This window comes from Archocentrus centrarchus, chromosome 13, assembly GCF_007364275.1.
Source record: "Archocentrus centrarchus isolate MPI-CPG fArcCen1 chromosome 13, fArcCen1, whole genome shotgun sequence".
Taxonomy (NCBI): domain Eukaryota; kingdom Metazoa; phylum Chordata; class Actinopteri; order Cichliformes; family Cichlidae; genus Archocentrus; species Archocentrus centrarchus.
In genome coordinates this window covers 18,863,536-18,876,353 of record NC_044358.1, presented here as the reverse complement: position 1 = coordinate 18,876,353, position 12,818 = coordinate 18,863,536, and the positions used below count along the sequence as shown (strand labels likewise).

Here is a 12,818-nt window from a genome sequence, read left to right as displayed (position 1 = left end):
CCCAGATCTTTTTGGAAGACATCCAAATATTCAAAGGAGCTTTCAGATGCAGCCCACAGCTGAAGTGGCAGAGTGGCTAACACAGTTGGATGTGTGAGAAAGCCACTTCTCACAGCGGGGGAAGAAAAGGGAGCAGGAATTTTCCAGTTCATCAAGATTATGAGCTTTTTTGTGTTTGTGTTGTCTTGTAAATATTGCCTAGAAAATATTACTGAGGGCAAATTTTTTTTTACCCAAAAAAGTTTACTTGCATAAGAAAAATTAAGACATGTCAACACCCAGTTTTTAAAATGTATCCTCAAATTTATGTCTTTTTTTGTGACCCCCATAACTTCTTGCTGGTAGCCGAACACTTTGCATTTCTTTTGAACTGTCATAAAATATATTTACAGGGTTGTGTACAACATGTGCAACAGGGTCTCACAGAAGAAAGGTCACATTTTTGTGACACAAAACATCTTTGTTTAGCTTTTTTTCTTGCAGTCTTGTGAATTACTGGATAATTTCCCCTATGTAGACCTAACTTTGTCATTAAGGGTTGTATACAGCTGATCTCTTTTAAATTTTTGGCTGTTTTTCATGTTTTGCCTTCTTTTTTCTGCCTTTTACTATTTAACACTACCATCACATGCACAGTAAGGTCCCTATGTTCTTGTAGTTGTTGACAAGGTGAAATTTGCTGTGTAGCTGATAAATCTTCAATTACACAGCCTAACTTTGTCAGTCTGCAGTTTGTTATCATGCAGGGAGTGTACAGTCACAGAGCATTTACTGTCCTCACAGGTCAAAAAAGAGCAGAAAATCACCAGAAAGCTCATTATGCCTTAAAAAGTCCTAAAAACAAACAGATTGGCTACACACAGTGCAAGGATCACGTTGCTGTTGTGGCGATGGCTTTGAACATCTATGGAAGCACTGACTGCTCGAGTCAGGCAGAAAATCAAAGGAACAATCAGTGGTTTAGGGGAGAACATGATAATGAGAGAACATCATCTTCTGTGGGTTCGTATTAGCTGAAGAATCCATTTGTGTTCACCAATATGGAGGAGAACTTATTGATTGAGAGAAAATGACCTTGCTCACATGGCTGATGGCAGACAATCTGTCCTTTTGCCTCTCTTTTGGTTATTTTGTGACTCTTTGAGGTCTTTTTTTTTGTGCCTCTCTGTATCGACTTGCTAACAGACCCTTTGTGTACAGTAGATTGAAATGCCAAAGAGTGGGTCGATTTCCTGACTCACGCTGTCTGTTTAGGAGTGAGGAGCTGCAGCCCAGTGCACGAGGGGATTCTCAACAATGTTCGGTGCATATCACCAAAAACACTGAGCCGAATGTTAAAATTTGTGCATACATAAAACAAATGTAAGCTCAGTGTAGCTGGATGTTCACTGACGTGAGAGAGGCCGTGGTCTGTGGTTGGCGGTCCTAAGCTAACCTTGGCTTTCCTCTGGACTGAAAACTTTCCATGTGACTACGACTCCTCGTGGTGGGACTAATCAAATGTACAAAACATAACCAACTCATAAAGAAGAGGAAGAAGAAGCTCACAGAGGGAGCAGAGGAAAGTTAATCAGAGAGCCAGTAAACTGAGCTAACATATTATTAAAACTGAATAACAGAGGCACACACTGGAAGCACAATGCAGTGAGTAAATACTTAATTCGTGCTTTTTGTCTTTGTAGGGCTCATTTTTCTTTAGTTATTCAGATATTATGATTTAAGTGGCAGTGCCGCAGTTTGCCTTGCAGCCGGAGGGTTGCCAGTTCGAGCCCCTGTCCCTGTGCTATGTTGTGTCCTTGGGCAAAACACTTAAACCACATTGCCTAACGGTAGCGCCGGTTTCTGGCTGCATGACTGCAGATGCTCATCTCTGGATGACTGATCTGATGATAAGTGTGTCTTGTGCGTACAATGAGTTGAATCTAACATCTAATTCAGATGACTGTCTTGCAATGCATCAAGTATCTCAGAACGAGAGTATCATTATCGAGAGCCCGTTGCACTGAAGGGATTTCTATCTCCTAGACCCAGTGATTCCCAAGGTGTGGGCCACAGCAATACACGGAAATTCACTTTGAAAATACTCACAAGTATGTACAGTAAATTAAAACTGATAATAGGAGGTGGTTAATTTGTGACATTATTCTGACCTAAATTTACTTCTCTTGTATTGAAATATTTTCATCTATCCACCTTCTTCCACTCATCACCTTCAGAGTCTCTCAGGACTGTTTTCTTTACTTTGACATGCACTAGTAATGTTTCATGTATTATTTTTACATTTTATCACTATTCATATTCATGGTTTTATGTTTTCCATCATACACTGTTCTTTAAATCAGATTTCTTTCAGTAAAATAGGAACTCACAAGTGCAACAAATTTTGCCTGAAAATCATTTTATTTCATGCATCAGTAAATTGGTTCATGATCAGATAATAAGTTGTCATTTTCATAATTGTAGTAAAGTACATGGAATCAGTCAGTGCATTAATTCACCGGGGGTCCCGCAGCTCAGCTCTAAACCTGCTCCGTACCTTTCAACTGAACATCTCCAATCTGAAAGAAAGATGTTATCTGATTATAATAAAACTGTTGATATTTAAACATTAAAACAGGAAAGTTCAATAAGTCAATATTAAAAAAAAAAGCATGAAAATAAGATAAAATCACCTGAACATGAGGAGGGGCACTCAGCACGTATGTGACAGCATTGGCAACATCTATTGCTTCCAGAGGCTGCCAGAGAAGTGAAAATTGATTAAATCCTTAAAAATATATTTATATGCTGAGCTTTGTAGTCTCTATTTTTAACAGACAGACAGACAGAAAAGCAAGGAGAACAGAAGGGATGACATGCAGGAAGTGGGAGAAGCCAGACTCAAACCTGGGCCCCTGCAGTGGTCTGGTTGACCCAGTGAGCTTGACTGGCACACAGGTCAAATACCTTTCATCTGAGTGATCACATCAACACTGATGAACAGCAGGAATAATAATTTTACCTTATATGCAGAGTATGCACCAGCTGCTATATCTGGATGGTCCCTGTAGAGTCGCAGAGCAAATTCTGTCTCCACTAAACCAGGAGAAATACACTGCAAAAAAAAAAAAAAAGAGTAGATAAAGGGGGAACTTCAGGAAGTACTGTGTGTGTGTGTGTGTGTGTGTGTGTGTGTGTGTGTGTGTGTGTGTGTGTGTAGCAGTAATACTGGTGTTAAAATCACTTTTGGAGCTAGTTACAGTATCTTTAAAGCCTTACTGTGGCTCGGATGTGGGTGTTCTCTGCACGCAGCTCCTGCCTCAGGCCCTCTGTCAGGGCGGTTACAGCGTACTTTGTGGCAGTGTAGAAATGCAGATTTGCATTGGGAACTACACGATGTCCACATATGCTGCAACAAATTTACAAGCCATTAACCAAGTGAGCATTCAACAGCATGTATTAATCTACAATATGAATAGAGATGCCCAGACTCCACTTTCCTTCCACCGCCTGCCTCTATCCTCTGTTGAAGTCAGCAGCACTCAATCCCCACTCACACTATACAGCCTGAGCTGGAAGTCGCTTCCCCCTCCTGAATCACCTGATGGTTGGCCACAACTGCCTTAAGACTTACTGAAAATCTTGCTCCACGGCCTTGACAAACTGTTCCTACACCCGAGTTTTTGCTTCAGCTACTGTCAGAGCTGCAGCTGGTACCTGTCAGCTGCCTATCAAGTCCCACAAGCTAACTAAGGTTGGTAGGACTCTTTATTCAGCTTGATGACTACAGCAGTGATTCAATGCCATGTGGTTTGACCCTGGTGGTCTGATCCCTGGTTGCCAAAACTGACCATAGGATCATCACTTGATCCAATTCATCACCTGGTGATGATCCATCTGACTGGAGTGATGGGAAAAAAATGATCATCAGCCTGTGATGTAGGGTATGCTGGCGCCACTTACACTTATGGACACCCTTGTGCTTGAACACGGCATTTGCTAATGAAACTGTGGTTGTGGTTTGAGTTCAGGTCAGGAAGGCTGTTCCTCCTAAACCCATCCAAGCCACACTGGGGGGGGACCTTCCAGCACCATACACAGGCACTCCAATAATAAAAATGCAGGTAGACTTCACCAGTGTGCAGGTCAGTAAAAAGTATCACACCTGTTTATGTTTATGATGTGCCCATCATCCACGTTTCTCTCTTTCATCGACTGATACGCTTCACGTGTGCAGATACTCAGCGCAAGAACGTTCACCTGCAGGAAACCAAGCAGAGAAAAAAACAGTGCAGAAAACATCTGGATTCAACGCTCTCCAAATGGCACGCTTACTATTTGATTCTCGCTCACAACGGGTACAATTCAATGCTCTGTTGAGAAACCATTCATGTGAATGTTACTTTGACACAAATCACACACTAAAACACAAAAAACTGCAGATCAAAACAAAGTGTGTTTTTTCCCTCTAAAATATCACCGAGCTCTTACATCCATCATGTTCTTCCAGCCGCTGGTTTTGCCGTTTATCAGCAGCTCTGGATGAGCCAAACCAGCGTTGTTGATGCACACGTCCACGCCTTTGTGCTGCTCTTTGATGGCTGCAAACATGGACAGAATGTCCTCCTCTTTGGTCAAGTCGCACTTGAAAGGCACCAAAACACCGGGGTGGCCGGCACTCTGACACTCTGCTGACAGTTTCTGAAACCAAAAAGAAGATGACATACTTCAGGATAGGGCTGGGCGATATGGACCAAAAATAATATCTCGATATTTTTTAGCTGAATGGCGATCTATGATACATATCTCAATATTTTTTCTTCCCAAAAGGTATAAACAAAAAGGCACTTCTGAGTCAAAGCTACATGTCCCAAATGTCACACGGGCACTTTTGTTAACATTCAGCTGTAGATGTACATGAGAAATTGCTCAAAAATAAACTATGGTATATTTAAAAAATAATGCTCTTCAAATAAATTAATGCTTTGTTCCTCCATAGCAAAATACACACAGCTGTGCTATTAAAATGTAAACAGAAAAGATACAGAGCAAAAATAGCAAAGGCTGAATTATTCTTTTAAAAGCCAGTCTCCAGCGAAGTAGACCACCAAAGTGCTTCCTCCTGTGTGTACTCCTGTACATCTAGTACTCTGTGCAAATAAAACGTAAACAGACTGAGGCCCCATTTACATCGTTTTGACGCGTTTCATCCTCCTGTTTACACAGAGCTGTTTCAGAAACGATCTGCGTTTACACAGAGCTGGCAGAGATGATGAAAACGCTGTAGTTCCCATTGCCAGGTCACAAGTTGGCGATGTGTTTCTTTTGCAAAACTTGTTTACGCAACATGCACATGCGTGGTGTAGTGGTTTGCGATACTGCGAGATTTGGTATTGAGCCAATACAAGTAAATACAGGGCCAGTATCGCTGATACTGATACCAATACTTTTAATAATTTTCATGACATTTGTGTTTTTTTTTCCTTTGGATCATTAATTAGTTAAAACCCAGGACAGAATTGGGCTAAGTTTATAGGTGAATAGAAAATATTTTTATCAAAATAAAAGTTTTTGTTCTGAAACAATAGAACAGCAACGAAACAATTTTCCCCATACATTGTGATGTCTGGATTTTTTTTTTCTTAAATAAAGTGTACAAAATGACCACTCAAGAACAAATGAAAGCTTTTTTTCAGGTAGAGTGTTCAGAAAGTATAATACAAAAATGTAATAAAAAATAGCCCTTCATTCACAAATTTTCTGGATTTTTTCTTAAATAAACAAGATGTACAAAATTATCAGTCCACAATATTATAAAACATTTAAAGCAAATTCCTTTTTTCCCAAGTAAAATATGTTACGTGTCTCATGACGGCATAATGTCAAAACACTGGGGAGGGGAGGAGCGAAGTTGCATTACAGGGTTCAGTCGTCTTCTTCTTCTTGTGGGTTTGCGGTTGACCAAACCAGCTTAGAGCTGCATTACCGCCACCTACTGGAATGGAGTGGGGGATCAGGAGTTAGAAAACAACCCCCTCAGATCCTCCGTCGCTGCGACGGATTCCCTTTGACACTGAGCGATCATCGCTGACATGTTTTTCCGCCTCCACCGCTCTCTGCCTTGTTTGTGTGTTGTGCTCGCTGTGCTGAGAATCAGCTGTTATTTTTTTCTCTACTTCAGCTCCCGGACATACTGCTAGCGAGCGCAGCTATTAGCACTAGTGACCGTCCGGTACCGGAAGAACCCCTTCCCCGTCAAAATATTTTTGATACTTTAATCCCTGATTAGTGACTAAATATAGACCTGCAGTATTTAGGAGAAAACGTATTTAGGAGAATGCTTGTAAATTTAAAGCATTACAGGATTGCACTCACGCACTGATGACGCAGCAGCAGCAGTCAGCTGATTTACGTGCAGTCTGTCTCTACAAGCAAAGAGGCAGAGCCAGCGCGCTCAGATGGAGCAGAAGTAAATGTTTTTCTAGTGTCCAAAAGAAGCCTTTTCGTCCCTGTAACCTCCATTAAACCTTTACTGGGAAACAGCTGGAGGTCCTTCATCAACCACCTGATCAGTAAGTGAAGAAAAGAGAACTTTGTAGCTGCTCCATCCACTCTGTTTGTTTCACACAGGGAAAAACTGCAGTACGGAAGTTATAATATGCAGATGAACTGTTAATATGAAAAAAAGTATTTCTTATCCAGTTACTTGGGTAATCAATATAAATAGAATACACAATTGCTAAAATAATCGATAGTTGCAGCCCTAATGAAATTTGCAACATGCCATAAGCATCACCTTCTCACACAGAAGCAGCAGGATTCAGGTGATAGTTATTGTTGTAAGTAAAGTTTATTTATATAGCGTTTTTCACAGACAGAAAAGCGCTGTACAATAATTAAAACACAATATCACCCCCCCCCCACCCCCAGAAAACACTATGTTAAAAACATAATAACCTTACCATATTAAAAGAAAAAGAATAAAAATAAAGTCAGAAACCAGAAAGCCTGGTTAAACAGAAAAGTTTTCAACTATTTTTTAAATGACGCCACAGAGTGAGCTAAATGGAGCTGGAGTGGTAAACAGTTCCAGAGCTTTGGTGCCACTGCCTAAAAAGCTCTGCCCGCCCTGGTCCTTAGTCTTGTATGTGGGACAACTAAAAGACTTTGATTTTGTTGTGTGAGAGACTGTTGACTTCTTTTTTTTTTTTTTTTTAATGTTTTTAAATGCCTGGATCAATTTTAAATATCGGCTATATATCGGTATCGGCCGATATCCAATTGTAAGATATCGGTATCGGACATAAAAAAGTGGTATCATGCCATCCCTAGTGATCTCAAGCTCCCAGCCCATGGGCCACTTCTGGCCCTGCCTCCTACTTCCAGTCCACGATTTGATGTCAAACATATAAGCCAATTTGGCCCTTAAAGTTGTTTTTTTTTTGACATTTCGCTTTCCCCTCCAATTAAGAGGAGTTAATGAAATGTCACAAAAAGTAACTTAAAGGGCCAAATTGGCTTATATGTTTGACATCAAATCGTGGACTGGAAGTAGGGGGCAGGGCCGGAAGCGTAACTGTTTAATAATGTTGTGGAGAGATAATTTTGTACAGCTTGTTTATTTAAGAAAAAAATCCAGAAAATTAGTGAATGAAGGGATATTTTTATAAAATTTTTCTATTATACTTTCTGAACCAGACATCACAATGTATGGGGAAAATTGTTTTATTACTGTTTTAATGTTTCAGAACAAAAACTTTTATTTTGATAAAGTATTTTCTATTTACCTATGAACATAGCCCAATTCTATCCTGATTTTGAACTAATTAATGATCCAAAGGGGGAAAAAATAACAAAACACTTAAACATCATGAAAATTCTTCATAATCAGCGATAGTGGCCCTATATTTACTTGGTATTGGATCAATACCAAATCTTGCCGTATCGCACACCACTAATTTACGGGTGAAGCGGTGAGGGAGAGGCAGGGCAGTCTGAAGTTGTGCAGAGACAAACTGGGAGAAGAGAAAGGTGAACTGGTGGATCTACAAGTATGATAGTGTCATGATCCTGGGCCTTATGCCCAGCATTTTGTGTTTTCCTTCTCATAATTTGGTGTTATGGTGTTTCTTAGTTTATTCATTTAGTGTCCCGGTTGTGTTGTGGTCCTTATTTGTTATTAATAGTGTTCCCTTTGTGGTACGCCTGTGTTTGTTTTGTTCCTTTTCATGTCTCTGGTCTTCTGTGTATTGTGGTGTTACTTCCTGTGTAGTGTCAAGTCTGTATTTCGGTTTTCGCCTTGTTGTATCCTGTTTTATTTTGTCAGTTCTTGTCCCTTGTGCTCTGTGTTTAGTTTTACTTCCCCTTCTCATTTGTGTAATTAGTTTCAGCTGTGCCCTCACCTGTCGCCCATTCCCTAATTACCTTGTGTATTTATAGTCTCAGTCTTCCCATGGTCCTTTGTTGGATTGTTGTTGTTTTGCGGCTGTGTCTGGCTCCCTGTTTCCAGGCTATTTCTAGTTTATTCCCAGTCTAGGTTTTCGCTTCTGTTTGCCCCATCTTTTGGTTTCTGTTGCCACTGCACTTTTACCTAAATAAAGATCCGCCCCTCATCACCCTTACCTGCCGTCTCCTGCGTCCTGCTATTAGGTCCTTACCTCCATACACAGCCATACAGCCCGGTCACGCACCGTGACAGATAGTAACGCAACATAGACTATATTGATTTAAACGATAGTGTCTCATCTTATATCGTGTATGAAAATATGTCGATATTTCTTTAAAAAATTGATATATTGCCCAGTCCTGCTTCAGGATCCAATCTGTATTTTTATTGTTTATGAATCTGCCATTCAGAAATTTGTGTAAATGTAACAGGCGGGCTTGAGGACAGATTGCGATCCTGCAAAACAGGAGAAATAATGAGGAGAGGAAACATGCTGCAGTTCCCTGGTCAGCGAGCTTATGACAGGTGTGTCAACTCAGTCCCACGGCAGGCACTCTGCTGCCCTCTACTGTCCAAAGTGACACACAGTCACTTGCAACACAGTTTGGAAGAGTTGGTAAATCTCATATTACCGACACGCAAACAGTGTGAGGCATATAAAATTACATAAATATAATCAGACTTAATTCACAAATGTAACCACATACTTGTATGGACCACATATAGTTACTGGAAATACACAGATTTGAGTTTTCAGTTGACATATCACAGCTCAGTAACCCCTGCATATCATCTACAATAATTTATCTGTTTGGATGTTCTGCCAGGTTTTGTGCTTTGCATATTTCCATCCAGTCATTTTCTTCCGCTTATCCAATTCTGGGACTGCCTGACCTGCTTGACTGACCTAATAATCATTTTATAACAGCAGCCACATGATGATCATCCCTGCATAAGACATTTGCTCTGGTTTTGTTTTGAAGCATGACTCAGTTCGTACATGCACGGTATATTATTAAGGATTTCTTTAAATTAATAATTCGATGAAGTCAATTTCTGCCAACTTGAATCTCTGCCAGCTGGAAGATCATTAAACAGACTTCAGCAATGTGAAAAAAAGGCACAAAACGGGACTTTCATTGTTATGTCGAATATTTCGATAATATTCTGCCCACTGAATACTCTGTAGGGCTAAATAAAAGTAGTTTAAACTTTACAAAATATCTGAACTGTTGAGCTGTAATTCAAAAGTCATGTGTCTAACTTCCTTGTTTCCCTGCGTGAACTTAACATTTTACGCACCGGCCGTTAACAACAACAACAAAATACGTTTTATAATGGTAAATAAGTCGTTGCGCCATAAGCAGGCTCCACTTTGCGATAGAGTCAGTTTACATTAAGTTACTCTATGGAAAAACTGAGTTTCCACGTCATAACACACCTGTATTTTTCCGACGTCCCTGGCGCAGCCCACCACTTTCATACCGCACCGGACCAGCTCTACGGCTATAGCCGCCCCGATCCCGACCGATGCTCCGGTCACCAGAGCCACTCTGCCCCGCCAGCGCTCCATCACAGCCGAGACACGGTGTTATGCTACACACGAAAGCACCACAAGTATGAAGAGAGGAACACCGACTCTGCAGTAGAGTGAAGTCGGAGCTCTACTGACCTGTACTCGTGACACCTCGATATTTACTCACGACCTTGAACGCAGCGAACTGTTAATCGTCTCTGTGTTGCGTTCACGTCCTCTGCAAGCTGTAGGAAAACAGTTAAATCGATTCTTTGTTGATGCAATTAAAAAGGATACCACTAATAACCTTACTTGTATTTATCAAAGAAAAAAAAATCTAATTTTAAACTTGTATCAGAACTCCCTGCTCACTTATCTGCACATAATACAGCATGCAGAACGAGTTAGATCTGTTTCTTCACACTAATTTCTTACATATGTTAAAGGTTGGTGTAGCTGTCGTAGAGAGAAGGTGTTTATTTGTTCATTTTTAATGTCATTTTCTTTGCAAGTACTGAGAATATAATTTACCTTGTGTTGTATTACTGACATCTGTTGGTGGAATTGTGTATTGCACCGAGACGTGATTATGCAGCAAGAAGATAAGTTAGTTGAGATTTAACGTTGAAAGCGACAAAAAAAAACCCCAAAAACCCGAATGCTATGGACAATAACATCTCCTAAATGTTTGGGCAGAAGGCGCACATGGTATGTTTATGTATTTACTTTGGATGTAAGCTTTATTTTGGTTGTAAATGTTAATTAACTAACACGTGTTTATATTGGTCATTCAATATAGTTTTTTTCGTGGTGTTTGCTGACAAAGATTTGCTGTGTGAAGAAGAAAATAAAAACTGGTGAACATGGTAAATGGACTAGTTCTTATATAGCACTTTTCTACTCAGATATGAGCACTCAAAGCGCTTACACAACACGTTCACATTTACCCCATGCACACGCATTCATACAAGCACTTCCATGATTAATTGATTAAGCTAAGTGCTTTCATCGTCTAACATTCACTCATATTCATACTCCGACGGAATGGTCGGAGAGCAACATGGGGTTAAGTATCTTGCCCAAGGATACATTGGCACGCAGCCTGCAGTAGCCAGGAATTGAACCACTGACCTTCCAATCAGTAGGTGACCTGCTCTACCTACTGAGCTACAGCCACCCCTAACATCAGTTGGAGCGTGGCTTTCTGCACTAAACGAAAACCTTTGGGAGCAGTTATAGTTGGCAATATGTTTTAAGACATAACTAGGGATTAAAAAGATGATTCATGAGTTATGGGACAACTGTTCAGTCCATGCTGTAAATAAGTAAAAACAAACAAAAAAACCCCAAACAAAACCAAAACCCGGACACCACAGTATTTTTTTTTCTGTCTTAGTCTGTCTCACCATCATGAAGCTAATTCCTGATTATGGAAGCAAATATCTCAAGCCACACATATTAAAGGTTTCTCTATTCTAATTTGCAATTTTTGCTTTGTTTTGTGAAAAAAAGAATTTCATTACATTATTTCATTCATTATGTTTTTCCATAACTTAATCTCTTAAACATTTTCCTTTTATTTTAAATTACCTTTATAATGCTTTTCCTGCCTCTTCAAGAAGAAACATCTGCTCTCACCAAACATCGACGTTTTTATAGAGCGTGAAAGTGACTTTCCACGTGACTACGACTCCTCGTGGTGGCGCTAATCAAATAACCAATAATCAATAACCAACTCATAAAGAAGAGGAAGAAGAAGCTCACAGTGGGAACAGAGGAAAGCTAATCAGAGAGCCGGTAAACTAAGCTAACATATTATTAAAACTGTATAACAGAGGCACACACTGGAAGCACAATGCAGTGAGGAAATACTTCATTTGTGCTTTTTGTCTTTGTAGGGCTCATTTTTCTTTAGTTATTCAGAAATTATGATGAAATTCAGATGATTGTCTTGCAATGCATTGAGTATCTCAGAATGAGAGTATCATAATTAAGAGCCCGATGCTGTTGCACTGCGTGGATTTCTATCTCCTAGACCAGTGATTCCCAAAGTGTGCGCCGCGACCCCCTGGTGGGCCGTGAAGGTACTGCATGTGGGCCACAGTAATAGAAATTCACTTCGAAATTACTCACAGGTATGTGCAGTTACATATTTATATAAATGTATTTATTTATATCAATGTGTGAATTAAAACTGACAATAAGAGGTGGTTAGTTTGTGAGATTACTCATTACTCTGACCTAAATTTACTTGTAATATGTCATGTATTATTTTTACATCTTATCACTATTCATACTCACATACCTGTCAAGTTTTGTATTTAAAAATACAGGAAATTTTACACCGCCAAAAATAGAAGTTCCTATATGACGTCATCACCTAATTTGCATAATTAGTCATTTGCAGTAGTTGCAATCGAGGCTGTAGGAGAGAGGAATAACATCTTTCACAAAACGTAAAGAAAAAACACCATAAATATGTTTAGACCTACAAATGAACTTTATGAAATAATAACTTTAATGCTTTGTCTAGACCCACATTACATAAATCAATTTTTTCCCGTATTGTTTAATGTTAGAATACCAAATTTAATGAAACCATTTCATGTGGGGTGCAGCTGCTAGCAACATTCAACCCTCCTCATTTATCTGGGCCACTGTTGCCAACTTGTGTAAGAAAACTTGCTGTCACCTGTCTCAAAGGTTGATAAAGGCCAAAGCGAGGACCGGGGATGGGAGCGGAGGGAGCGGGTAGGCAGGGTCGGTGTTTAAGTGAGGTTTGGGTGTTGGACAGTGGAGTTGAAGCGAGATCTGGGCGATGCCAAAGTGTACAAAGGGATGCAGTAAGAAGGCTTTATGTACACAGAACACGGCAAC

The 12,818-nt window shown here is 40.0% G+C and overlaps 1 protein-coding gene across 1 annotated transcript; it reads right to left on the bottom strand.

The window, feature by feature from the left end:
* Window positions 1–2,394: 2,394 nt before the first annotated feature.
* Window positions 2,395–10,137, bottom strand: LOC115790680 (dehydrogenase/reductase SDR family member 11-like). Its single transcript, XM_030744560.1, has 7 exons — window positions 9,867–10,137; window positions 4,471–4,680; window positions 4,145–4,239; window positions 3,259–3,388; window positions 3,002–3,094; window positions 2,673–2,738; window positions 2,395–2,558 (listed from the first exon to the last, which is right to left on the bottom strand). The coding sequence occupies exons 1-7, from the start codon at window positions 9,996–9,998 to the stop codon at window positions 2,520–2,522; spliced, it is 765 nt and encodes a 254-aa protein (XP_030600420.1). The 5' UTR covers window positions 9,999–10,137; the 3' UTR covers window positions 2,395–2,519.
* Window positions 10,138–12,818: the final 2,681 nt, after the last annotated feature.